At 34.4% G+C, this 26,942-nt stretch overlaps 1 protein-coding gene across 3 annotated transcripts in view; it reads left to right on the top strand.

Moving 5' to 3' along the window:
* Positions 1 to 26,942, top strand: part of TBCK (TBC1 domain containing kinase) — a 237,560-nt gene that overhangs the window by 26,485 nt on the left and 184,133 nt on the right. For all 3 annotated transcript variants that reach the window (XR_003520644.2, XM_027598076.2, XM_027598077.2), the window contains exons 4-5: positions 24,260 to 24,374; positions 26,124 to 26,197. Coding sequence is in view for 2 of the 3 variants with exons in the window: in XM_027598076.2 (XP_027453877.1) it covers positions 24,260 to 24,374; positions 26,124 to 26,197 (189 nt within the window). In the remaining variant the exon portion in view is untranslated. The remainder of the gene's footprint in view (positions 1 to 24,259; positions 24,375 to 26,123; positions 26,198 to 26,942) is intronic.

The following is a 26,942-nucleotide window of genomic DNA, read 5'->3' as shown; positions in this document are numbered from 1 at the left end:
AAATATGTTATGACTTTGTAACCTAATAGTTGCTGGTCTTGTTCAGTCAGGTTTGTGTAAAGACTGTTTTTTCACTCATCAAGGAGGTACTAGTTTTCTATTGTTGCTATAACATTGCCACAAATTAAGCAGCTTAAAACACACAAATTTATTATCTTATAGTTCTGTAGATCAGAGGTCTATTGGACTTGGCTGGTTTTTCTGCTTCAGGTCTAACAAAGCCAAAACCTAGGTGTCAGCAGGGCTGTATTTCCTTTGGTGGCACTAGGGGAGAATTCATTTCCAGGCTTATTCCAGTTGTTAGTAGAATTTAGTTCCATATGGTTGTAGGACTGAGATCCCCATTTCCTTACTGACTATTGGCCGGGAGTTGTTCTTAGATCTTAGAGGCCACCAGTGTTCCCTGGCTCATAGCCCCATTTCTTCATCTTCAAAGCTAGTAACAACAGGTCCAGTCCTGATGCTTTGAATCTCTGACCTCTCCTGTCTTTTCTTCTGGCACTCTGACTCTTCAGCTTTGCTCTTTTACTTTAAGGGCTGCTATGGTTACGTTGGGTTCATCTGGATAAATCAAGGGACTGTCTCCATTTTAAGGTTAACTGATTAGCAATCTAATTTCATCCACCAAGCCCCTTCACAGCAGTACGTATCCTAGTGATTGGTTGAATACCCATGTGACAAGAGTCTTGGGAGGATTCTGCCTACCATATTCTTTATACAGGTAAATGCTGAAGTTTTTCCTCCTCACTTAAATCTAAATTTCATTTTATTATACCTCAGTTTCTAAAGAGAGAAATAATTAATTAAACAATGTTAATTCTTTTAACAATTATAAGCATGTTTAGCCTCTTTTCTTGATGAAATTATTGTCATTCAAGTTGCCAGTTATCCTCAGAAAAAATAATTAAAATTTAATAAAATTTAAATTCAAACTTTATGTTTAAAACTACTGTTGTCAGAATAATGATCAAGAGTAAAGTAAACCCTGTGTTTATTAAAATAAAATTCCTGCTGGGAAAAGGAACTACTTCAATGTCCATATACAAAAAGAATGATCAAAGGATGCATAAATATGTTGATATTGAATGCTAACCTGTTATTTTCCATTAAAGACACTTGTTTAGTCAAGTGCATCCTCAACTGAAAATTTTAGATGTACTATATTGAAAGAGAGAGGAAGAGAGGCAGGCAAGATGACTAGAGTGAGAAAGGAGACTGGATTTGGGATGAGGAATGTGTAACAGAAATTATAAACTCTTTGAGCCCAGGTGGGTAATTTAAGTGTACTGAGCTGAACTGAGTTAAACTGGAAGGCAGTTAACACATTGGAAAGGGGCAGTTAATACTCAGCTCCAGCTGTTGTTGCCATGTGAGAAAGTATCCTGGTATTACCATTTCTTTAAAATTTCAAAAGAGGGGCACCTGGGTGGCTTAGTCGTTAAGCGTCTGCCTTTGGCTCAGGTCATGGTCTCGGGGTCCTGGGATCGAGCCCCTCATTGGGCTCCCTGCTCAGTGGGGAGCCTGCTTCTCCCTCTCCCACTCCCCCTACTTGTGTTCTCTCGCTGTGTCTCTCTCTGTCCAATAAATAAATAAAATTTTCAAAAGAACTCAGAATTTGGATTCTTACATGAAATCTCTGAATTTTTAAACATTTTCAAGCAAGTAAAAATATTTAAAACATCATGATCCAAACAGAACAAAGTAATGGGCTAAATTTAGCCAACGGACAGCCAATTTGCAGTTATCTGATGTAAAAAGTTAAATTATTGGTGGAGGAAGATATATTTCTTCTATGCTTTTTATTTTTAAATGGATGGGGTCATTGTGAAAAGGAACGAGAAGTAGTGGGTTTTTAACTTTTAAGAATCATTCACTTATTTTTTTTAACACCTTGGAAAGAAAAGGTGAAATATCTGCATATCCTGATTTTACTAGCAAGGTAAGCAATGATATACTTTTGAAAGACTAATTGTTTTTTAAATAGCAGAATGATCTGAGAATGATAGGAGTCATCTGTGTGGGAAATCATTTGCACCTATGAAAACTTTCTATTCAAAAGAAATCACCTATGTATAACCTTAGTGGCCAACTGTCACAGCATTTTTTTCATTTACTCATTGTTCTGCCCCCTATTAAATCAATTTCTGCAGTGAGGTGAGAACACTTTAGTAAACTAACTCAGGAGTTGCACTGACTTCAAGTGAGCACTTTGAATTTTATTCTGTATTATTATCTATACTCATAAAAGACAAATGAGCAACAAAATAGTAATGAAATTAGTACAATTTCCTATTGGGAAATGTTTGAAAAGCAGAAACTCTTGAGGTGATAAATTATAAGGTATCAACACATAAAGAACTACAATTAAATAATCACTTGGAGTCAGAGGTTCAGGGCTTTTTTTTTACTTGTTTTAGTAAACAAGTAAACAAGTTTACTTTAAACAAGTTTACTTTGTTTTTGTCTTAGTCTTTGTTTTTGTATATATATAATATATATATATGATTGTGGTAGAGATTACAATATGCATCCTTAATTTATCCAACTTCCATGAATTAATATTATGGCAGTTCACATATAAGGTAGGAATCTTGGATAATATACTTCTGTTCACCCTCTTCCCATCCTTTAGATATTAACATTCATTGTGCAATTTATATTTACTTTTACATGTATTATAAATCTGACTATACATCGTTACTATTTTTTGCTGTAAAAGATGTCTTTAAAGACCTTGAGAAATGAGGAAAAAATTCTTTTACATTTAACCGTGTATTTGCCATTTCCTGAGATCTTTATTCCTTGATTTTGATCCAGGTTTTCATCTGGTATTATTTTTCTTCAGCCTGAAAAGCTTTCTTTAAAATGTCTTTTAGTGCATGTCTGATGTGGACAAATTCTCACAGATGCTGATTACCAAAAAATATTTTTATATCCCCTTATTTTCTTTTCTAGCATGTTATTATAAAAAATTCAAAACATAGCAAAGTTGAAAGCATTGTACAATTTACCTATATTCTTCAAGTAACATTTGGCCAGTTTTTGCTTTATCACATATCTATCCATCCTAACAATCTGCTTTTTAACCCATCTTATTATTTTGGTGCATTTCAGAGTAAGTTGCAAATATGAGTGTGCTTCATTCCTAAATCTTCCAGCATGTGTATCATTAACTAGAATCCAGTATGTGTTTATGTTTTCTTTTTAAGTAAACTTCACATTCAGTGAAAATACAAAAACTTGTATATCATTTGATGAATTTTGACAAATGTATTTACCTCTGTAACCCAAATAACATCAAGATTAGATTACCACCATTATCCTAGAAATTTCCCTCGTACCCCTTCCCAGTAAATCTTTACTGTTCACCCCAACCCAACTCCCAGAGGCAACCACTTCTTTGATTTTTTTCACCCTGGATTAGTTTTTATTCTAGCACCTATATAATTATAATTATACAGTATATACTCTTTTATGTAAGGCTTCTTTGACACACCCTAATGTTTTGGAGAGTCACTTATGTAGCTTCATGTATTATAATCTATTTCTTTTTATTGCTGAGGTGTATTCCAGCTTATGAATAGGCCCCAATTTCTTTTTTTTTTAAGATTTTTATTTATTTATTTATTTGACAGAGAGAGACACAGTGAGAGAAGGAACATAAGCAGGGGGAGAGGCAGAGGGAGAAGCAGGCTCCCCGCTGAGCAGGGAGCCCGATGTGGGACTCGATCCCAGGACCCTGGGATCATGACCTGAGCCGAAGGCAGACGCTTAACGACTGAGCCACCCAGGCGCCCCTAGGCCGCAATTTCTTTAGCAGTGTTCTGTTTATGAACTCCTGAAATATTTCCAGGTTTTTGGTCTTTATAATCGAAGTTGTTGTGAATGTTCTTATAAGTCTTTTTTTTGTGTATGAGCAAATGTTTTCTTATCTCTGGATAAATACGTAGCAATAAAATTGATGGCTTATGGGATAGGTATATGATTGTTAGAAACCACCAGACCTTTATCTAAAGTGTTATACCTTTTATATTCCTAATAACAATGTATGAGAGTTCTAGTTCGTTCATACTCTTGCTAGGAGGTGTTGTTTTGATTCTTTGACTTTTAGCCATCGTAATGAATATAAAGTGGTATCTCACTGTAGATTTAATTTGCATTTCCACGATGACTAAAGATGTTGGGTGCTTTTCATGTATTCATTGGGCATTCATATCATGACATACATATCTGTTCAGTCTTTTGGTCCCATTTTAAGCAAATTATTTATCTTTTTATTACTAATTTATAGGCATTCGTTGTATATTCTCTCTATTCTCCATACATATACTTTTTAGATATTTTTTTGCAAATATTTCTGCCAGTCTGCCTTGCCTAGTTATTTTTTTAATGTATATCTTGATGAGCAGAAGTTATTTATGATGAAGGCTAATGTATCAAATTTTTCTTTATGGATATTACCATATATCTTTTTTCAGAAACCTTTTCCTCATCCCCAGCCATGAAGATATTCTTATATGTTTTCTTTTAGAAGTATTATAGTTTTAAAATTCATATTGAATCTCTGATCTCTCTCTATTTAATATTTGTATGTGGTGTTTAACTCCATTTTTGTCATCTGGATATCCAGTTCTAATTCTATTTGTTTAAAAGACTTTCCTTTTTCCATTGAATTGCTTTGATGCTTTTATTAAAAATTAAATGGCCATGTAAATGTAGGTCTGTTTCTGGTCTTCTATTTTGTTTTATTTATCTATTTTCTATCCTTTTGCCAGCACCGTACTGTCTTTATTACTCTAGCTTTATAGTAAATATTGAAGTCAGGAAATATAAGTTTTCCAACTTTGGTTTTTTGTTTCAAGATGGCTTTAGTGATCCTTGGATCTTTACATTTTCATGTAAATTTTATAGTAAGTTTCCCAGTTTCTAAGAAGGTCTGTTGGTATTCTGATTGGAATTACATTGCTTCTATGGACCAATTTGGCAACAACTGAAATCTTAATTTTGAGACTTCCGATAAATGAACATGTTGTTTCTCTCCAAATTTTTAAGTCTTCCTTAATTTCTCTCAGCAGTATTTACTAGTTTACAATGTAGAGTTCTTGCTTTTTTGTTAAACTTATTCCTAAGTATTTTATGTTTTGATATGATTGTAGATAAAACTGTGTTTTGTTTTCCAATTATTTGCTGCTAATATATAAAAATGCAAGCAGCATAGGTGTATAGTATATAAAAATACAAGCATGAAATAGTTCAAGAAAAAATGTAAGGCATAGATTATAAGAAGGAGGAGGAGGAGACGTAGAGGAGGAAGAATAAGAGGAGGAGGAAGAGAGAGGAGGAGAAGCTGTAAATGTATTTCTATTCAATGATGATGTGGTTGTGTAGAAAATTCTACAGCACTTAAAAAAGAACTCTTTGAATTAATAAGTGACTTTAGCCAGGTAATAGGAAACAAGGCCAATATAAAAATATCAATAATAAGATAGTAATACCTATGAGTCTTTTTCTGTTTTGTTTGTACATTTGTTCTTTAGATTGAAATACAAGTAATACTGTATTTGCTTTTTCTGTCTGACTTATTTCACTTAGCGTAATACCTCCATGTTGTCCATTCATGTTGTCACAAATTGCAAGATTTTATTCTTTTTTATGGCTAAGTAGTATTCCATGGTGTGTGTGTGTGTGTGTGTGTGTGTATATACCACATCTTTTTTTGTCTGTTTATCTGTTGATGGACACTTAGGTTGCTTCCTATCTTGGCAGCTATAAATAATGCTTCAATGAACATAGGGGTGCATATATCTCTTTGAATAGGTGTTTTCATTGTCTTTGGATAAATACCACAGGTGGAATTGCTGGATCATTGGTAGTTCTATTAATTTTTGAGGAAACTCCATACTGTTTTCCACAGTGGTAAAACCAATTTACATTCCCTTCCTCCATGTCTTTGGCAACACTTGTTATTTTTTTGTTTTCTGTTTAAAAATAGCCAATCTGGGGGCGCCTGGGTGGCTCAGTCGTTAAGCGTCTGCCTTCGGCTCAGGTCATGATCCCAGGGTCTTGGGATTGAGCCCTACATCGGGCTCCCTGCTCTGCGGGAAGCCTGCTTCGCTTCTCCCTCTCCCACTCCTCCTGCTTGTGTTCCCTCTCTCACTGTGTCTCTCTCTGTCAAATAAATAAATAAAATCTTTAAAAAAAAATAAAAATAGCCAATCTGACAGGTGTGAGGTGATAAATCATTGTGGTTTTGATTTGCATTTCCTTGATGATAAGTGATTTTGAGCACCATTTCATGTGTCTGTTGGCCATTTGTATGTCTTCTTTGAAAAAAGGTCTACTCAAGTCCTCTGCCCATGTTTTAGTCAGGTTGTTTGTTTGTTTTGATATTAAGTTGTTTAAGTACTTTATTGTGGATAAATACTTCTTTAATGTTTTTTTGTTTTCATTTAAATTCCAGTTAGTTAACATACAGTGTAATATTAGTTTCAGGTATACAATATAGTGATTCAACATTTCCATACAACACCTGGTGCTCATCTTAACAAGTGCACTCCTTAATTCCCATCACCTATTTCACCCATCCCCCTACCCACCTCCCCTCTGGTAACCATCAGTTTGTTCTCTATAGTTAAGAGTCTGTTTCTGGTTTGCCTCTCTTTCTCTTTTCTCTTTGCTCATTTGTTTCTTGAATTCCACATATGGGTGGAATCATATGGTATTTGTTTTTCTCTGACTGACTTCTTGTCATTGCAAATGACAAGATTTTATTCTTTTTTATGGCTTAGTAATATTTGTGTGTGTTTGAGAGAGAGAGAGAGATTGAGAGAGAAAGAGAGAGACTTGGGCTCTTTTCATAGTTTGGCTATTGTAGATAATGCTGCTATAAACTTCAGGGTGCATGTATCCCTTTGAATTAGTAAATTAGTATTTTTGTATTCTTTGGGTAAATACCTGGTACTTCAATTGCTGGATTGTAGGGTACTTATATTACAAAGCTGTAGGGATCAAAACAATATGGTACTAATACAAAAATAGACACAGATCAATGGAACAGAGTAGAAAACCTAGAAATAAACCACAATTATATGGTCAATTAACCTTTGACAAAGCAAGAAAGAATATCTAATGGGAAAAAGAGTCTCCAACAAATGGTGTTGGAAAACTGGACAGCAACGTACAAAAGAATGAAACTGGGCCACTTTCTTACACCATACACAAAAATAAATTCAAAATGGATTAAAGGCCTAAATATGAGACATGAAACCATAAAAATCCTAGGGGAAAACACAGGTACTAACCTTTTTTGAAATCAGCCATAGCAGCTTCTTTCTAGATATGTCTCCTGAGGCAAGGGAAACAAAAGCAAATATAAACTTTTGAGACTTCATCAAAATAAAAAGTTTCTGCATAGTAAAAACAATCAACAAAATTAAAGGGCAATCTACAGAATGGGAGAAGATATTTGAAAATGGTATATCTGATAAAGGGTTAGTATCCAAAATATATGAAGAACTTCTCAAACTCAACACCCACAAAACAAATGACTTAAGAAATGGGCAGTAGACATGAATAGATATTTCTCCAAAGACATATGGATGGCTAATAGACACATGAAAAGACGCTCAACATCAAATCAAAACTACAATGAGATATCACCTCATACCTGTCAGAATGGCTAAAATCAACAACACGAGAAACAATAGATGTTGGTTAGGTTGTGGAGAAGGGGGGACCCTCTTACACTGTTTGTGGGAATACAAACTGGTGCAGCCACTCTGGAGAACAGTATGGAGTTTCCTCAAAAAGTTAAAAATAGAATTTATTTAATGTTTTAATCAAAGACAATCATTTTGATTAAATGGAGGATGATTCTATCTCTGCATAGATGTAGGCTATAGTCATAATTGCTAGCATAGTCAGAACTTTCCTCAGAGAGCAAGATTAGATCTGATCAATTGCTTTAACAAGTACTTTTTTTGAGCCCCATTGGACAGCAAAATAAAGCATGGGAGAAATTATGTTTGTTTTAAAACAGAATTGAGAGTAGAAATTGCCAAATGTACTTCTCTATCATGGAATAAGCTAAATGTGTCCCCCATAAAACTTTAAAATTTGATCAAGTCTGCTCAGTGAACTTGTCAAAATATCAAAACTATCCCCCAGATACCTAAATGAGTTAACTTGTCAAAAGACGTTTTTTTAAAATTATTGGTCTAGATGTCACTGTGCTTTCCAAAACTATTTCAGTTTTGGCATAATTAAAGGTTAGAAGTTCTTTCAAGCAATAATTGGCCAAAATTTCTTGAAGCTATTTCTGGATGGAAGGTCATGTCATCAGTATGTTAGAGGACCTCTCTGCAACATCAGGAGGCACACATCTAGTTCACCTAAAAGCTTTTCATGCTAAGAAGGGAAAGACTATTTGACTCTTTGTCTTTTCTTCTTAAAGCAGATGTTTGCCCTGACGGAAAGGGTTAGTTTTTCTTTTTCTTTTTCTTTCTTTCTTTCTTTCTTTTTTTTTTTTTGGTTGAAGTATAATTAATATAAAATCCCATTAGTTTCAGGGATACAGCATATTGAGTCCACAATTCTATACAGTACTCAGTGCTCATATTTTTCTTTGTCTTATGATAATATATCCTTAAAGGCTTTTTAAGGAATTTGAAAAAGCCCTGAGATATTTGTGTCATATAGTTTGGCACATAAGTGATTATTGTCTGTGTTATGAAAATCAGGTGACATGTCAAAAATTCTACCAAAAAGGGGCGCCTGGGTGGCTCAGTAGTTAAGCGTCTGCCTTCAGCTCAGGTCATGATCCCAGGGTCCTGGGATCGAGCCCTGCATCTGGCTCCCTTCTTGGCAGGAAGCCTGCTTCTCCCTCTCCCACTCCCCCTGCTTGTGTTCCCTCTCTCACTGTCTCTCTCTCTGTCAAAAAATAAATAAAATCTTAAAAAAAAAAATTCTACCAAAAAATTAGTTAACAGAAACTGATTTTAATAGAAACTAAGATTGTGGTTGATGGTGTGGTATTTATACCTATAACTTTTCCTTTCCTCTTGTTAAATGTTACATTTGAAAAACTGTGTCTATAATTAATTGACAACTTTTTTTTAGGAGCTCTCTATGTAAATGAGCTCTACTTACATTTTTAGAAGTCTGTACTACACATTTGGTATATACTGAGGGAATGATATATAAGGAGTTAAGTTAATGACATTAATAGCAATTTTTAAGAACTTTAAGAAATTATATGGAACACTTTTTAAAAAAAATTTTATTTAAAATTCAATTTAATTAACATATAGTGTATTTTTAGTTTCAGAGGTAGAGTTTAGTGATTCATCAGTTGTATATAACACCCAGTGCTCATTACATCAAGTGCCCTCCTTAATGCCCATCCACCCAGTTACCCCATCCCCCCACCCAACTCCCCTAAGTGGAGCACTTTTAAATTTAAAACATTTAATCATATTCATGAACAAAAGGGATAGAAAAAAGGAAGGGACACTGTATTTATTGAACACATACTATGTTCTAGTTACTTTGATACATGCTTTTCATAGGTAACTTTAAAGTTATTCATCCTGGTTAGTGAGTTATCTAAGGTTTCCAGAATATCAAATGTCTTCGAATTTTAGAAGCCATGACCAAATGTAGCATAAACAGTGAATTGTGCCTCTAATAGGCCTCTTCTCCCTGTGGCCTTTCTTGGAACAATAGTACTCCAGAATCTGCTTTTCTGATAGGTGCTATTCAAAAAGCACAAAATCTTTGTGACAATGAGCTGCTTTAAATTGCCGAGTTCAGGGAGTCCTATAATTAACAGCCTATCTTGCTGGCTCTATGGGGATTGCTTTGTTTCCTAGCATGTTTATCAAACTAGAAACCAGAGAACCCAGTCCTTTCACCTTGGCATACAAAGAAACAAGCAAAACTGGTTTCATTATAACCAAAATCTGCCAGTATGGTTGACCCTGAACAGCTCAGGGGTTAGGGGCACTGACCCCTTATGTAGCTGAAAATCCGTGTATGACTTTTGACTCCCCAAAAACTTAACTACTAATAGCCTACTGTTGACTAGAAGCCTTACCAGTAACATAAACAGTTGATTAACACATATTTTGTATGTTATATGAATTATGTACTGTGTTCTTCAATAAAGTAAGCTAGAGAGGAGAAAATGTTATTAAATCATAAGGAAAATACACTAATAGTACTGTATTATATTTATTGAAAAAATCCTTATATAAGTGGGCCTGCACAGTTCAAAACTGTGTTGTTCAAAGGTCAACTGTATACCTATGGCAAAGTGGGGTTTCTTGCAAGATGTTTAGAGCAGAGAAATGAAAACTGCATATACTACAAAAGAATATACATAGGGGTTATACATTCTTATTCCATCTTAGCCTTCTCAGCCATCTATTACAAATACTTATTCAAATGCAAAGTTTAGAAATTATTTTTATCATAAATATTCAGGACCTCAAAGGGGAAGGACTAAACAAAAATAATGATAACAGCCCCATAACTGACAATTTTGTGCAATAACTGTGTGTTAGACATTGTTCTAAGCACTCTACGATGATTATCTTATTTCTTTCTTATAGGAGCTCTGTGATGGAATTTACTACTATTCCATTTTCTGTGTGAGGAAACATAGGCCCCCATAAGGCATCTAAGAAGTTAAGTAATTTTCTCCTGGTCATGTAACTACAGGCATACCTCAGAGGTATTGTGGGTTTGGTTCCAGACCACCTCAATACAGCGAGTTAAATAATGTTTTGGTTTCTCAAAGCATATAAGTTATGTTTACATTATACTTTACAATAAAGTGTTCAAGAGCATTATGTCTAAAAAATGTGCAAATCTTATTTTAAAAACACTCTATTGCTAAAAAATGCTAACTATCATCGAACTTGCAGTGAGTCATAATCTTTTTGCTGGTGGGGAGGGTCTTGCCTCAGTGTAGATGGCTGCTGACTGATTAGGGTGTTGGTTGCTGAAGGTTGGGGTGGTGTGGCAATTTCTTTAAATAAGAAAGAAAACAGTGATGTTTGCCACATTGATTGACTCTGTTTCACGAATGATTTCTCTGTAGAATGCAATCCTGTTTAGTAGCACTTTACCCACAGTAGAACTTCTTTCAAAAATGAGATCAGTCCTCTCCAGCCATGCCAGTGCTTTCATACCTAAGTTTATGTACTATTCTAAATCCTTTGTTATCATTTCACCAATCTTTACAGCATCTTCACCAGGAGTAGATTCTTTCTTTGCTCATCCATAAGAAACAACTCCTCATCCATTTAAGTTTTGTCATGTGACTGCAGCAATTCACATCTTCAGGCTCCACTTCTATTTCTAGTTCTCTTGCGATTTCCACCACATCTGCATTTACTTCTTCCACGGATGTCTTGAACCCCTTAAAGTCATTCATGAGGGCTGGCGCTGTCATCAACAAGAGAGGCAGCCTATCCTTTGGAGCTTTGAAGCCAAACATTGGCTTTTCTTCTCTAGCTATGAAAGTCATAGAAGGCATCTTCTTACAATATAAGACTATTTCATCTACACTGAATATTATTTAGTGTAGTCATCTTTATTAATTATTTGCTAGATGTTCTGGGTAACTTGCTGCAGCTTCTACATCAGCACTTGCAGCCTCACCTTGCACTTTTATGTTATGGAGATGGCTTCTTTCCTTAAATCTCTTGAGCTAACCTCTGCTAACTTCCAACATTTCTTTTGCAGCTTCCTTACCTCTCTCAACCTTCCTAGAATTGAAGAGAGTTAGGAGTCTTGCTTTATATTGGCTTTGGCATAAAGGAATGTTGTGTCTGGTTTGATCTTCTATCCAGACCACTGAAACTTTCTCCATATAAGCAAATAGGCTGTTTTGTGTTCTTATCATCCATGTGTTCACTGAGGTAGTACTTTTAATTTCCTTCAAGAACTTTTCCTCTGTATTTACAACTTGTTTAACTGTTTGTGGCAAGAACTCTAGCTTTTGGCCTATCTTGGCTTTCAACATGCCTTTGTCACTAAGTTTAATCACTTCTAGCTTCTTCCAAGTACTTGAATACTTAAAGGCATTGTAGGGTTATTAATTGTCCTAATTTCAATATTGTGTCTCAGGGAATAGGAAGGCCCAAGAAAAGGGAGAGAGACAGGGAATGCCCTGTCAGTGAAGCAGTCAGAACACACACAACACTTACCAGTTGTTTGTCATTTTATATGGGTACAGTTTGTGACATCCAAAACACTGACAAGAATCACATCAAAGATCACTGATCCCAGATCACCATAGCAAATATAATAATAATGGAAAAGTGTGGAATATTGAGAGAATTACCAAAATATGACACAGAAACCTGAAGTGAGCAAATGCTGTTGAAAAAAATGGCACTGCCAATAGACTTGCTCAACACAATGTTGCCACAAAACTTCAGTTTGTAAAAAAAAAAACCATAATATCTGAAGTGCAATAAAGCACAGCACAATAAGATGAGACATGCCTGTAATAAGTTGTAAGAGCTCCATAGCCTCCCCTAATGATGGCAAAATGGTCGTAACAACTCTAACTTCATATCCATTCAGTCTTCCAGAGAGGAGCGAGCCGTTTTTATCAGTTGCTATTTAAGTCCTGAAATTTTCAATCAGACCAGTTTAAAAACAGTTACTGTGGCCAGGGGAAAGTGATTGATGAAGGCCTGAGTCACATTTCTACTCCTAAAGACAGAACATATGAACTAAGGAGAACAGGAGGGAGATGGAGCCTGAAATGAAAATTATAAATTGTCTTTGGAAGAAGGGGTCATGGATGCCAGAGAGGGAAGCAATAAATATCCATTGCATTTTTAAGATATAGTAACTGATGTTTAGAGCAGTTACTTGAACACACCTGTCACAGTGATATAGCTAGAGCTCAAAACCTCTCTTCGACTTCACTGTCTATACTGTAAAACACTGAGAGGCAATTTAATATAGTGGTTAAAGACACGGACTCTAAGATCAGCATGCTGAGTTTGAATCTCAACTCCACCATTTACTCAGTTGGCTAATTTACGTAACCCCTCTGTGCTTCTATCTTACCACCTTCTAGGATAGTGAAATAATAGATGTGAATTATTTATAACAGCACTGATATGGTATGATTTATCTAAATGTTTCCTATTAGTGGCTGTAGTGGTAATAGTGTTATTATTATAAGTACTATAATATACTAAATGATTATTGAATATTATCAATAAGCATTCCTTGTGGCATAGTCATAGTCTTTCTATGATGACCAATTATGATTTAGATTATGATTAACCTATGCAATGACCATTCCAGACTTCTTCATTAAGTACACACGTTTCAGACACTGGGCTAGGTGCTAGTGAATCTGAAGATGAAAATATAAAGTCCTAATCTTTAGAGAGATTGCTGGCTAGTGAGTAGACAGATTTATAATAAGCAATTACAATATAGCATTTTTTGGTAAGTATGTACCAGAAGAATATGCAAGTTATCTTGAAGACATAGTACCTCACAGCCAGGAGAATCCAGAAAAGTTTTACTAAGGAAGTAATGCTTGTGTTGAATTTTAAAGAATGTATAGGTGTCATCCACATGGACCAGATAGAAGGTCAGAGAAAACAGCATGTGCAAAAAGGCATTGATATGCAAGCAGATGAATAAAGCAGATGCAGAGGGTCCATGGGAGGAGAGGTGAAGGAGATGAGCTTGGAGAGCTAAGTAGTAAAAGTATCCATCAGAGAGCAATGAGATTGCTTTGTCTATTTTTGTTTATGAAACAGTTTTGGAGGGTAGAAGTGGGGCACTCTCATTTAAGATGACAAGTCATAAATATAAGTTGCTGTTTCAGACAGTGACTTAAGATGAAAATGAAGTGGTCATATGAAGAATGACTGATATCCTACTTATAAATTCCTCCAAGATTACCTAGAAAAGAGAAAATGTGATTTTCTCTCTTCTAATCATCTAAGTTAGTGAAAGTCTTTCCGTAGCTTTCCTCTGCAAGCAATCTGTTTCTGGTCAATGCATCCTGTAACTGTCCATATGCTAACTGTATTTTCTCTGTTCATGTTAGCTTATTCACTAGGTAGACATTTTGTCAGTTGTTGGTGTCACCTAACTTAGGTGATAGGACATAAGAAAAGCATTCATGTCTGTTTGGTTTTTTACAGCATTTACATCAGTGTCCAAATGCAGATAAGTGCTTCAAAATCATCATGATAATGACTGGACATTCCCAAATCTGCCACATACATCTTAGATTAAAAAAAAAAAATCCCAATTGGCATGTTTTAATGTGCTTCCTTATTAGTTTATGCCAAAATTTTCAATTATTCTCCCATAATGACAGTTTTAAGAATATGACGCTGCTCAAAATCTGGGACTCTGTATTGTTGTTTATTTCCTTGTGAAATTTCATTGTAAATGTGTCCACTGCTTTCCTGGCAAAATACTATATTGTGCTTAGCTATTAAAAGTCTGAAGCTATTAAAAGTCCTTCAACAGATGAATGGATAAACAAGTTAGTGAAATACTACTTAGCAATAAAAAAAAATGAACTGGTAATGCAGGCAACAACATGGATGAATCTTAAGAACATCATGCGGAGTAAAAAAAAAAATGTAGACACAAAATAATGCTGTAGTGTTCCATTTATTTGGAAATGGAACATTTCCAAATGGCACATTTAATCCAGAGTGATGGTAAACAGACCAGTGGTTGCTTCGAGCCAGAGGTAGGGTATGGAGATTGTCTGGGAAAAGGAGCAAGAGAATCCTTTCAAGGTGATGGAAGTGCTCTGTTTCTTGACTGTGGCAGTGCTTGTGGTCGAATATACATTTGTCACAACTCTTCTAATGATACGTTTAAAATGAGTATGTTTTATTGTTAGTAATTTAATCTAAATGAAGATCATTTAAAGAAAAGTATGAAGGAGAATTGCTCTGTTACAGTCAGATCATGAGGGAGAAAAACAAGGCATCTTGATGTCATGTGCATCTTTATAAACAACTATACTAGTTTCCTATGGCTGCTGCAACAAATTATCACAAATTGAGTGGCTTAACACACTGGAAATTTATTGTTTCACAGTTCTGGAGACCAGTAGTCAGAAATCAAGCTGTTGATTGGGCCCACTCTCTTTGGAGGCTCCTGGGAAGAATCCTTCCTTGCCTTTTCCAACTTCTCGTGACTATCAGCATTCCTTGGCTTCCTTGGCTTGTGACAACATCATTCCAATCTCTGTCTCCATCTTCATATCTTCTCCTTTGTGTGTCTCTCTCTTATAAAAACACTTGACAGTGGATTTTGTGCCCAGCTGGATAATCCATGATGATCATATACAAAGACCTTTTTTCCAAATAAGGTAATATTCATAGGTTCTGGGGATTAAGATGTGGACATTTTGGGGCAAAGGGAGTGGGGCCCCCTTTAGACTATATCAACTAGTATTATTCATTAATATAATGCTTTTCCATCAGTAAAATAGAATTGTCCTTCACTTTTTTAACAGTGTTCTGGTATCATTATGGGATACTGTGGGTGCATACACACCCTACTCTCTTTTCCATAGCTTCCTGGAATGAATCTAATTTTCCTTGTGTCACAGTGTTAAGACCAGTGACTCTAGTTGAAGTTTAGGAGAACTAGAACTGCCTCATTCAGGTGATCTGTCTTGGAAAAAAGGAACTATGTAGATAAGCAAAGCTCCCTAGAGTTCTACATTAGGTTTGGAGACAAAGGCCCAACTATTAATGTGATCTTGCTTTATTCTGCCTTCTTTATGAATATAGGAACTTTGCAAGGTTGGTAGGAGTAGTTAAGAATAAAATTTGAATTTTTTGGATTCTTTGATCAAAATAGCATCACTGTATCACCCCAATTCTGATAAATAGAATAGAAACTGTGAATAGGAAATTTTCATCAACCAAATCTCTTATAATTTGTTGAAGACAGACCAACACATCATATAACTGAAGATTTCAGTTTGACACACTTTTGTTTGCACTATGTTGTCTTGCAGACACTGAACTAAACATGTGCATAAAATGCAGGCCCTCTCCAGTTCACTTGTTTGTTGTGATGGGTTGGGGGTAGGGTGGCAGATTGCCTAAAAGGAAAATGTTGATCTCAAATCAAAATTCTGAACAATAGGAATTTGTTCATGCTTTTTCACACAGTATTGTAAATAAAGTTTAAAAAAAACCAGAAACTTCAGAATGAGCTACGGTACAGATCCAAGCAAACATGAACCACCGTAGGTTCTGCCTTAAAGAAAAGTTACAACTTTATATGGTCGCAAATGCTGCCAGGGCATGGGAAGTGAGATTTATTACCCAGTGTGTTTGCACTGCCAGTGTCAGTAACTATGGTGGAAGAAATGTTTTTGGAGTGTCTGTGCCAGGATAGTATAGCTGCTTGGGAAAAGAAAAATTGATGTTGCAGAAATAACTAGCTTACCCCAGGATCCTCTAATCCTCCTTATCAAATATCAATTTTTTTCTCACAGATAAATTAGAAAACCATTTTGCTGATTTTATTGTGTCATGCAAATAGTTGGAGAGCCCAGTTTACAATCTTTGTTAATTTATGGAATGTAGATAGAGAAATAGACAATAGGTGGATAGATAAACAAAATGTTAATAGAATTTATTATAGAAACCCTGGGTTTTTTTGAGAAGGACTTGGGCTTTTTGTTTGTTTTGTTCTGCTTTTACGATGAGGCAGGATTCTGTGCAGGCCCAATAGCTCATTGATCTCCATTCAGCCCCTTTTTGGTGTTACATTTCCCACTTTATACATTTGCGGACTGAGGCAGTCCGCAAGGACTCCAAGGAAACGTTCTCCAAGGAAAGCAAATCAGTGACAGAGTCTCCTGGCTTTATGTCTGAACCCCAAACCACTAGACTATGCTTTCCATATGTATTTTGATCTTATCAAATTAAGTTTGTGATGAGAAAGGAAAGTTATCTAGTATTCGAGTCAGAAAATTAATTCCCCAATTTATTGTATCCCATTGAGAATTAGTCACATTCCAGGTTGATAGCTTTCAACTTTTTTTTTTTTGAGTGAGAACCAAATTATAAAATATGCCCAATCTCACAACTTAGAGACAGATGGACTGATTTTTTTTTCTAGGCCTATCACAAAATAATCTTTAGGTAAGCAGTTAATCAATGAAACTTCCATTTCAAAGCATATAAATCTGAAGTAAATTTAAATTTAGCATGGATGGGTAACCTTTCAGACTAAAACATGTGTACCCAGTAGTGAAATAAGTTATTTCCTTTTTCAATAACAAAAACTTTCTTTTTTTCTCTTTAGAAAAAAAATTGCTCTGTTAAATAGTGTGGTATTTTTAACAAAATGTTAAAATTTAATAAGTGATAAGTGGCAGATTATAAGAGCCTCAAAGACATTAGCTCACCACTGAAAATACCCCCCTCCAAATTCGGAATTATAGACCAGTGAGCTATTAAAAATTATATACTACTCGAGCTCTATGGTCTTGAAGTTATAGGAAGAGAGTTTAGGTTGAAGATAATACAGGGTTAACAGTTGTATTATTATCTGAGAATTAGTCATTAGTATTTCATTTTTCCTCTCCATTTCCGAAATCACACAGTAGCTAATTTTCATCTGTGTTTACTCTCCCTTAACATTTTACTTTGGGCTGATACCAAGTAAGCAAAGTTTTAGACCAAAAGGAAAATTTCTGTGGGAGTGATCAGGTTTTATAAGGTGAAAGAACATCTTGAACTCATAGAATCCAGAAGTGTATTTCCTCCCTTGGTTTGCTGACAGTACGGGTATTTTGGCTTGTGGAGTGGCCCTTAGAAATATCATGGATTATGGATCGAAGGAAATAGCATGTGTGGTTTTAGTTACCACCTATTGTGAATGACTTCCAAATCTATCTCAGCAACCCTGACCTCTCACTCTTTCTTGGCCTCTATTTCTTGCAATCTGAATAACATCTCTTTTTGGAAACATTGCAAATACCAAAAGAACTGATGGTTTGAGGTTGATAGGACTTTGTCCTTATTTCTTTTTTTAACACCTTTATTGCGGTATAATTGATATACAAGGAAACTGCAAATATCCAATGTATACATTTGAGTTTGGACATATGAATATACCTGTGAAATCATCACTGCAATCAAGGTAATAGGCATATCTATCACCTCTAACAGTTTCCTTGTGTCCTTTTTATTTTTGTGTGTGATAAGAACACTTATCTACACTCTTAACAAATGAGATCTACCCTCCTAACAAAATTTTAAGTGGGCAATACAGTATTGTTAACTGTTGACACTATGTTGTATACCAGATCCCCAGAACTTATATTGCACAACTGACACTTTAAATCAATAGATATTCCTCTCTCCCCATTCCCTGCTAACCATTTTCTTCTCTACCCAGTCCCTTATAACCATTGTTCTATTCTCTGCTTCTATAAATTTGACTATTTTTTAAACCTTGTGTAAGTGGAATCAGGCAGTATTTGTCCTTCTGCGTCCAGCTTATTTCACTTAGCATAATGTCCTCCAGATTTATCCATATTGTCGCAAATGGCAGGATTTTCTTTCTTTGAAAAAAACCCTCTAAGTCAGCTTACAAGAAATCAACCTTCTATAAATGAGGTTGACACTGTTAATCCATTACAAGTGTAATATCCTTTTTTGAGTTGTTATTTCATTAATGGTGAAGAACTTAGTCTTGTTATTTGCACCCTCTTGCGGCATCATGGGATGTCATTGCGTACATACACTGAACATCTATTGATACATGTTTATTGAACACCTACCTTACAGTCACTGTGATAGGTATAGGGATTACAAGTTAAATAAGTTAGTACCTGTCTCAGGGTACAGTGATTTATTTTTGTAGATCTGTTTTGGTTTCACCAATGTAATAAATAGATGTCCATGTCTTCTTTTTCTTGTCACACAGAGGAAACGGATGATTAATTCTCCTCTGCTAACTTAATTATTGAATTATATTGAATTCAATTGTATTAAAACTATCAGTTTATAAATCTGTCTTTCCAATTATACTGTAGGTTTCTTGATTGTAGAGATCAGTCTTTCTCTTGATATCCATGGAGCCTAAAAACACAGCAGTGTGACACAATACCAAGCAGATAATAGCCACTTAATTGATATGTTTAAATATAAAGGAAAGTATTTTAAAAGATCATCTTGCTTTATTAAAAATTATTAGTCATATTATTTTGAAAGCTACCTTTTGGCCACATCTATATGTTTATGATTACCAAAGATTCTTATGCTCATTAAACTTTTCAGAGTGTCAAGGACAATGGTAACAAAGTAAATGCTAGCCTAAATGCTAGCCTCCCAGTCTTTGGGAGTTTAACAGTAGTAACAAAATTTCAAGAGGAAGAGAATATTTTCTGACTTGAAGTTTCATTTACATTTTCTAGATTAGTGATTGATTTCTTTTTTAACAAGATTCTAACTTGGGAATTGTGTAGGATGAAGTCCTATTATCCCCTGCCAACATCATTTTTTTTGTTTTGTTTTGTTTAATTGGGTGAATCCCACTCTTAATCCTAACTCTCCTTCTGGAGTCCATTTTCAATTAACTGTGACATGCTATTACTGGACATATGATTTTTTTTTTTTTACCTTGTGTTATAATTGCATTAGCTACTTCAAAATAATTTTTTAAAAGATTTTGTGATCTAAATTATTGGCAGTATTAAAGAACATAGTTTTAAAAGCAAAAAGAGTATACAGAATTTCACAAATACTGATTCCTGCTTGTTATAGAAAATAATGCTGTCTTTTCTTCTCCTTATACCTTATTTTTTATTTTTTTTATTTTAAAGATTTTATTTATTTATTTGACAGAGACACAGTGAGAGAGGGAACTCAAGCGGGGGAGTGGGGAGGGAGAAGCAGGCTTCCCGCTGAGCAGGGAGCCCGATGCGGGGCTCCATCCCAGGACCCTGGGATCATGACCTGAGCAGAAGGAAGATGCTTAACGACTGAGCCACCCAGGCGCCCCACCTTAAACCTTATATTTTAAAATAAATTTTAAAATTAAATCCTAAGAATACAAAGGGGCAGATAAGCAAATCTGATTTACTCTGATTTATACTGAAGAATACTGAGTCCATTAGCTGTAATTCATGTGTAGTCTCAAGTAATAGCTAAGAAAAGGTTTGTCATGAACTTCAGCTTTCTTATGTTTGAAATTTTAAAAAATTATTTCAGCATATATAAGCATCAACTCGATAATAGCATAAATGTGCTTTTTTTTATGAATGTGCTTTTTAAGCTTGTCCAGTTATATCTTACAATCAGCGAAAGCAAGTAGACAAAATAGAACATGCAGTCTTCTGTGTTCAGCTGTTTCAGAACTGGTTTAAATGGAAAAATCGCTTTAAAGATTTGGCTTTCTTAAGAAAGCCCTCTATATTGAAGCAGTGTGCAACTGAGGTCCTCTAGTGTTACAGCTGAATATGGCATCAGTTTTTAAGATTTTATGAATTGTGTGTGTTTATGTCAGAGAAAGAGAACAAGGACAAGAGAGATTACTACTGTAAACTTGACTCACAGAGCCAAATGAGCTTAGAAAACTAGGTTCTTAACGTTTTATTTGTTAGTCAATCTCAAGCAAAGTTTTTTTCTTTTGTTTTTAAAAGGGGAGACATTTGCCTTTCATATGCACATATTTATCAATGTTACTGTAGTTGTTTTAAAGTTTGGGATCTTTTTCTTTCCATAGTTGGTTTATTTTTTGAGGATGTTTATGAAAACTCCATTAATTTAAAATTGTTTTTGTTTCACACATTCCCCATTTGCTTTAGAGTGACTGTTGTGGCTCTCTAATATGGGGAAAACTATTTGATAAAGAGAAATAGTTTAAATAAGCATTCCTTATAAATAGTAACTTTTATTTTTTCTTTTTTACATACTTCATGGAGAATATCAATTTATTTTATTTTATTTATTTTTTTTAAAGATTTTATTTATTTATTTGAAAGAGCGAGAATGAGAGAGAGAGAGGAAGAGAGAGAGAGAACACACGAGAGGGGGAGGATCAGAGGGAGAAGCAGACTCCCCGCTGAGCAGGGAGCCTGATGCGGGACTCGATCCCAGGACTCCAGGATCATGACCTGAGGTGAAGGCAGTCGCTTAACCAGCTGAGCCACCCAGGCGCCCTCAATTTATTTTAAAATATGGCTGACAACCAGGGATTATCTGACATTTGAGGAAAAAAAAATCAGAGACAAAGAGCCAAGGGAGGAAAACAAAAAAACAAAAAAACTTACCCCAGAGGAAATGAAGATAACATCTTCCCCCCACTTCGAATTAGTAGAATTCTAGTAACTATCCCAGAGAGACTCAAAAGAATAATGTATCCATACCAGAGAATAGGATCTATTGAAAAGGAACAACTACAGAATAGAACAAAGAGTCTAGAAATCAAATAATAGAATAGGGAGGACTAAATGCCATGCTCATAGGAAATAAAACAGAAACTTGATCTGGAGAATGGATCTTATTTTTACCTGCCCACTAAGAATTCTAACTAAAAGATACAGTAGAGGTAGAAAACAGTCAAAGACCTAACAAATCAACTTTTCCTTGTTAATTCTTCTGCTAGTAGAACATGTGAGTCTTCAGATTAAAAGGGCACACTTATTGCTTACTAACATAAACGCATAAATGCCTACACTCTGGACACACTGGACTAAAATTTTACAAGTCTAAGAATAAAGTGAAAAAGAATCCCAAGCTTCCAGAGAGGAATAACAAGCTATCTACAACAAAATTATATTGATACTGGACTTCTTACCATTAATAAAGAACACTTGAAGACAATGGAGAAATCTTTTTCCAAGTTTAAAGATAAGAATAAAACATTTTAAGATCTGTCATGCTTTAAAATTGTCCTACTCATGTCACACTTATGAAAAATTTTCTCATGGATGTATTCTAGCTAAATAAAAATACAAATACAAAATGAATAATAGGAGATATAAAAAATGATGGTAGCTCGTGATAACCTTCATGAATAGTTATAAAATTATAGTATCTATGAAATCCTGATGACTGAGATGTTTCTGCTTGAGAACTGGGGGTTAAGTGGCTTAGGTATATATATTTTTCTTAGTTATACAGTGACTATTTACTAATCATAGTATGGCAATGTGACAATCACTTCCCGTCTGTCTCAGAATGAAAGCCAAAGTCTTTAGAATGACCTAAATGGCCTACATGATCAGGCTCCTTGTTATGTCTCTGACCTCATCTCTTAACACCTTACTCTTGGCTCATTCTACTGCATGCACAGTGGCTTCATTGCACTTTTTGAACTGCTGTGCAGTCTCCCAGTTCAGGACTTGCTTACTGTGCCCTCTGCCTGAATCACCTATTTCCCAGAGAGCTGCATATCTTTTTCACTTCTTTTAGATTTCTGCACAAATGTCACCTTAGTAAGGGCTTCCTTGATCACACTCTATATGTATTAGCATCCTGCTACCCCAAATTCTCTTCTTCCCTACTTTTTTCTCGTTAGCACTTAATCATCATGTCATATTATGTATTTGCTTGTTTATTCATTTAGCCTTCAAGAAAGAATTGTAGATTTCTTTTATTTCACTTATGAAATTGGATAATGTAAAAATAATATAACTAATAAAAATCAGGAGTTGGGAAAGGAAAATGGGAAAGTTGTAAAAGTATGTTAATTATATCATCTTGCATAGCGAAGAAGACTTAATTATATTAACTAAAAGTCTAACCACCAGAAGAATTGAAAACAGAAACTGCTAAGGGTGGATACCTCTGGAAAGTCAGACTAGAATGAGATGAGAGGGATTTTCACTTTTCATGTCTTGTTCTTTCTTATGGTTTTAATTTAGAGGAGGGAGTCGTGTTGCAAGTATTTTTTTTTTTTTTGAAAATTTTATTCAGCTTACTTTTTCTAACATCACGTTTTTTGAGCTATACTTTACATATTTTAAAATATAACCCTTTTAGTGTACAGATCAGTCAGTTTGACAAACTCAGTAGTGTCATCATCATCAAAATCAGGATAACAGTTCCATTAAGTAAAATTTCCACATACTCTTTGTAGTCAACCCATCCCTCCAAGCAAGCCCATGATAATCAGTAACCTGTTATTCCATCCTTTTAATTTACATCTTTTATTTAATATGGGTTGCTTATAGCCTGAATATAATTGATTCTTAATTCCTATCCGATCTGACAATTCTTAGCTTTGACTTGGTGAGTTTAGATGTTTACATTTACATTTAATATAATGATTGATACATCCTAATTAAAATCTATTATTTCTAATTGTTCCATTTGTTCTCTGTGCTTTTTTTCCTTTTATTATGCCAGCTTTGGGGTTGACTATTTTTTTTTTTATAATTCCATTTTATCTCTACTGTTGGTTTATTTATATCTTTTTTAAAAAGTTACTTTTAGTGATTGCCTGTAGATATTAATTTAATTTTTTCAAAAGTCTAATTCAAGATGGCAAAAAAAATGGGTAGAAAAGAAATCTATACCAAAATGTTAATATTGATAAGTTGAGAGATTGGGTTTGAATTAGTCTTTCCTACTTTTCTGTATCTCATTCCTGACTTCCCACATGAATGGTGCTTGATTAAAAAAAAGAAAAAAAAGGAAAGAGATGGAGAGAGAGAGAGAGAAACTGGGCATCAGGGTGGAAGATGGCTTAGAAAGAATTAAAGAGAAATGTTTGATAAATCGTAAATTGCTGGAGGTTGTTTTGTGGATTGATATGGAAAGTAACCTCATGTATATCTACCATAGAACATATTTTAGCCATTTTTCAGGGACTTAGGCATTTTGTCTTGAGCAGGAACAGTGGTTTTCCTTGACTTAGTTCTGCCTTATATCTGAAACTTTTCTGGTAATTTGGCAAAGCCAAACCTGCAGAAGGTTAATTGCACACCACCAAAATTCAACTCCCTCCCTGGAAAAACAAATACTGCTCTTAGAGTAGCCTTAGGAAACTGTAGGATCTTTGCCAGATCAATTCTGTTGTAATCAGAAAATCCAAAATATGTATATAGTGGATATTTTATAAATTGTATAGATTGTATTTTCTTTGAATAGAAGAGGAATAATAAAAATATAACTCTGAATTTTTATAACCTCATTTCATTCTTTAAAACAGATTCCGTGTCTGCTTTGTAATTGATCTATTGATCTGTGACTTTTTGTCTTCTTCGTAGCTATTCAAAGGTTTTGTGCATTGCATTTGAGGTACTCCAAGGTTTGCAGTATATGAACAAACACGGTATAGTACACCGAGCACTGTCTCCTCATAATATTCTTTTGGACCGAAAGGTAATTGCCAAATAATACATTAAATATTTGTTTGTTGTTTGTGGTTGGAAGCTACTGAAATCAAACCCACTCAGAGGGACTATAGAGTACAAATATATTTTAATAATATTCATAATGAAATGTCTCTATGAAAGTGATATCTTTTTGGTGGTTAGAAAAAAAACAGCTATCTTTAAATTATATAAATCCATGTGTTTTTCACATGCATTATTCTTTTTTTCCCAAGATTCATTTTCTATCTTCATGTTGGGTTTTTCCTTTCATTTGCTTCCTGAAAAATAGGTATGGTAGCTTCCCAGTCCATTCCTCCTGAATTTGCTTTCATTTTAAGAAAGCTGCTCTATTTACATGGAGTATTTTGTCATAACACAGCTGCACTGTATTTTCTCCTCTTTATTTTTCTTCTTCCCTATTTTTTCTTTTTTCTTTTTTTCTCCATTTATCTTCTTTATTTACCAGTTGTTCATACCTACTTCTTTTCTTATTGGAATGCCACTTCTCCACTTGGAAATCTTGTGGGGGATTAATAAGAAGCAGGTCAACTCCTATAGGAAAATTATGGTAGCAAGATGGTATGTTTTCAGGAATAATAATACTTTCATTTTTTTCATAAGCATATAAAAATAGTTTTGAGAGAATTTTTTCTGGGGAATTATTTTTTGTATTAGTAGGATTATTCTTTCCCCTGATTCTCTCCCAGACTTTTACTACTATTACCCTATGATATTAAAAATCATAAAAGCTAAAGTGGTACTCATTAATTTCATTTTTATAGCAGTGGAGTATCTAACCAATCTGAGTTGCTTTAATATATAAATGTTTTATAGTGCTGGGAAATAAAGTTCTTGAGAACAAGAAAACAAATCTTAAAATCAACTTTATTTTTTTAAAGTCTTAAATATCTAAAAGGAAGAAAACTTAAGAGATTTATAAAATTTATATTTGCTTTTTATTAAGAACCTCACTTTTGTGATAATTATGGCTTTCTCAAACAATATAAAAATTGTTAGAATTCTAGCAGTTTCACTAATATCTTGGTTTGTGACCTGATCTTTTCAAGTTAAGAACTCCCATGTCAGGGTTAAATTATAATATTATGAATGGACTTGCAAGTCCTTGAAAAAAAGTTCTTTTATTAAAATTACCAAAAAATGTTCTAAGCAGGGATTTTTTTTTTTTCTTTTTTAGATTTTATTTATCTATTTGACAGAGAGAGAGACAGCAAGAGAGGGAACACAAGTAGGGGGAGTGGGAGAGGGAGAAGCAGGCTTCCAGCAGAGCAGGGAGCCCCATGCAGGGTTTGATCCCAGGACCCTAGGGACCCTGGGATCATGACCTGAGCCGAAGGCAGACACTTAATGACTGAGCCACTCAGGTGCCCCCTAAGCAGGGATTAAAGACAAACGAGAACATTTGAGCTGTTTTTGTTTTGTCAAAATACCTGGAAAATATAAACAAAAATTTTTAAGTGTTATTTGTTGTTTTGAGATCTATATATAAAATATATATATGTCTATATACATACATACACATATACATATACTTATATTTGTAATGAGTATAAAGCAGGTTTCAAACATTGGCAAATAGTTTTTAATAAAATTATGGTAAACTAAAATTGTGGTAAATTAATTTTTTTCATAATATATTTGACTATCTGATAATTTCCTTACTTATGAAATGTATACTGATACTTTTTCCTGCTACTAATATTAAAACATTTAATAGTGATTTTTATTATTATTGTAGGGACATGTTAAATTGGCTAAATTTGGACTTTATCACATGACAGCTCATGGTGATGATGTTGATTTCCCAATTGGGTAAGAATATGTTTTCTTTTTTTCTGAGTTGTGTCTTAAACTTTGTAATATTTGATAAAAAGTATATTTCATTAATTATTAGTGATATTACTTTCTGACACAAAACTAGCTTTTTTTATTAACATATTTTAATTTTCCATATACTTTTAAGAGAGTAGACAGTGAGTTTTTCCCAGTGTCCAAAAGATATCTAATGTTGATATTTCATTGAATTGGCAGAGAGGCTAACAGATTATTGACCTTCTTCACCTTATAATGCTTACTAATTAATTTCATTTCATCCTGTATTAGGTAAATTTTAGGCAAGAAGGCTGGCCAGATTCTTACAGTGATAATGTGTGTTCCTTAAAAGACGAGGAAAAGCATCCTCATAGTATTTTCTACTCTTTCTAAATTAAATTCCTTGTTCCATAAGATATAGTTGTATGTTAAGACTCAAGTTAAGTCATTGGAAGTATCAGAGGTAATGGGTAGAGTCTACACCTGAAAGTCTATGTTTAAGTTTGGAGACATTTATTTGATCACTTCTGCTATGGAATTCCAGTTTATGTTGGCCTCCAAGATAAGGAAGTTTATTTTATTCTGTTCTTAGCCAGATGCTTTTGATACAGATTTTTGTGTTATTTATTTAGACATTGTAATAATATAATTCTTTTATTTTTGAGTGTTTAATTTTGGCATTATTTTCAATACATAGAAGTTTCAACATAGTAGAAGAATCCCTGTGTAGCCTTCACTCGATTCC

This window comes from Zalophus californianus, chromosome 2 (assembly GCF_009762305.2).
Source record: "Zalophus californianus isolate mZalCal1 chromosome 2, mZalCal1.pri.v2, whole genome shotgun sequence".
In the NCBI taxonomy this organism is placed as follows: domain Eukaryota; kingdom Metazoa; phylum Chordata; class Mammalia; order Carnivora; family Otariidae; genus Zalophus; species Zalophus californianus.
Note: the sequence above shows the minus strand (reverse complement) of the source record. Positions and strands in the feature narration are given on the sequence as shown.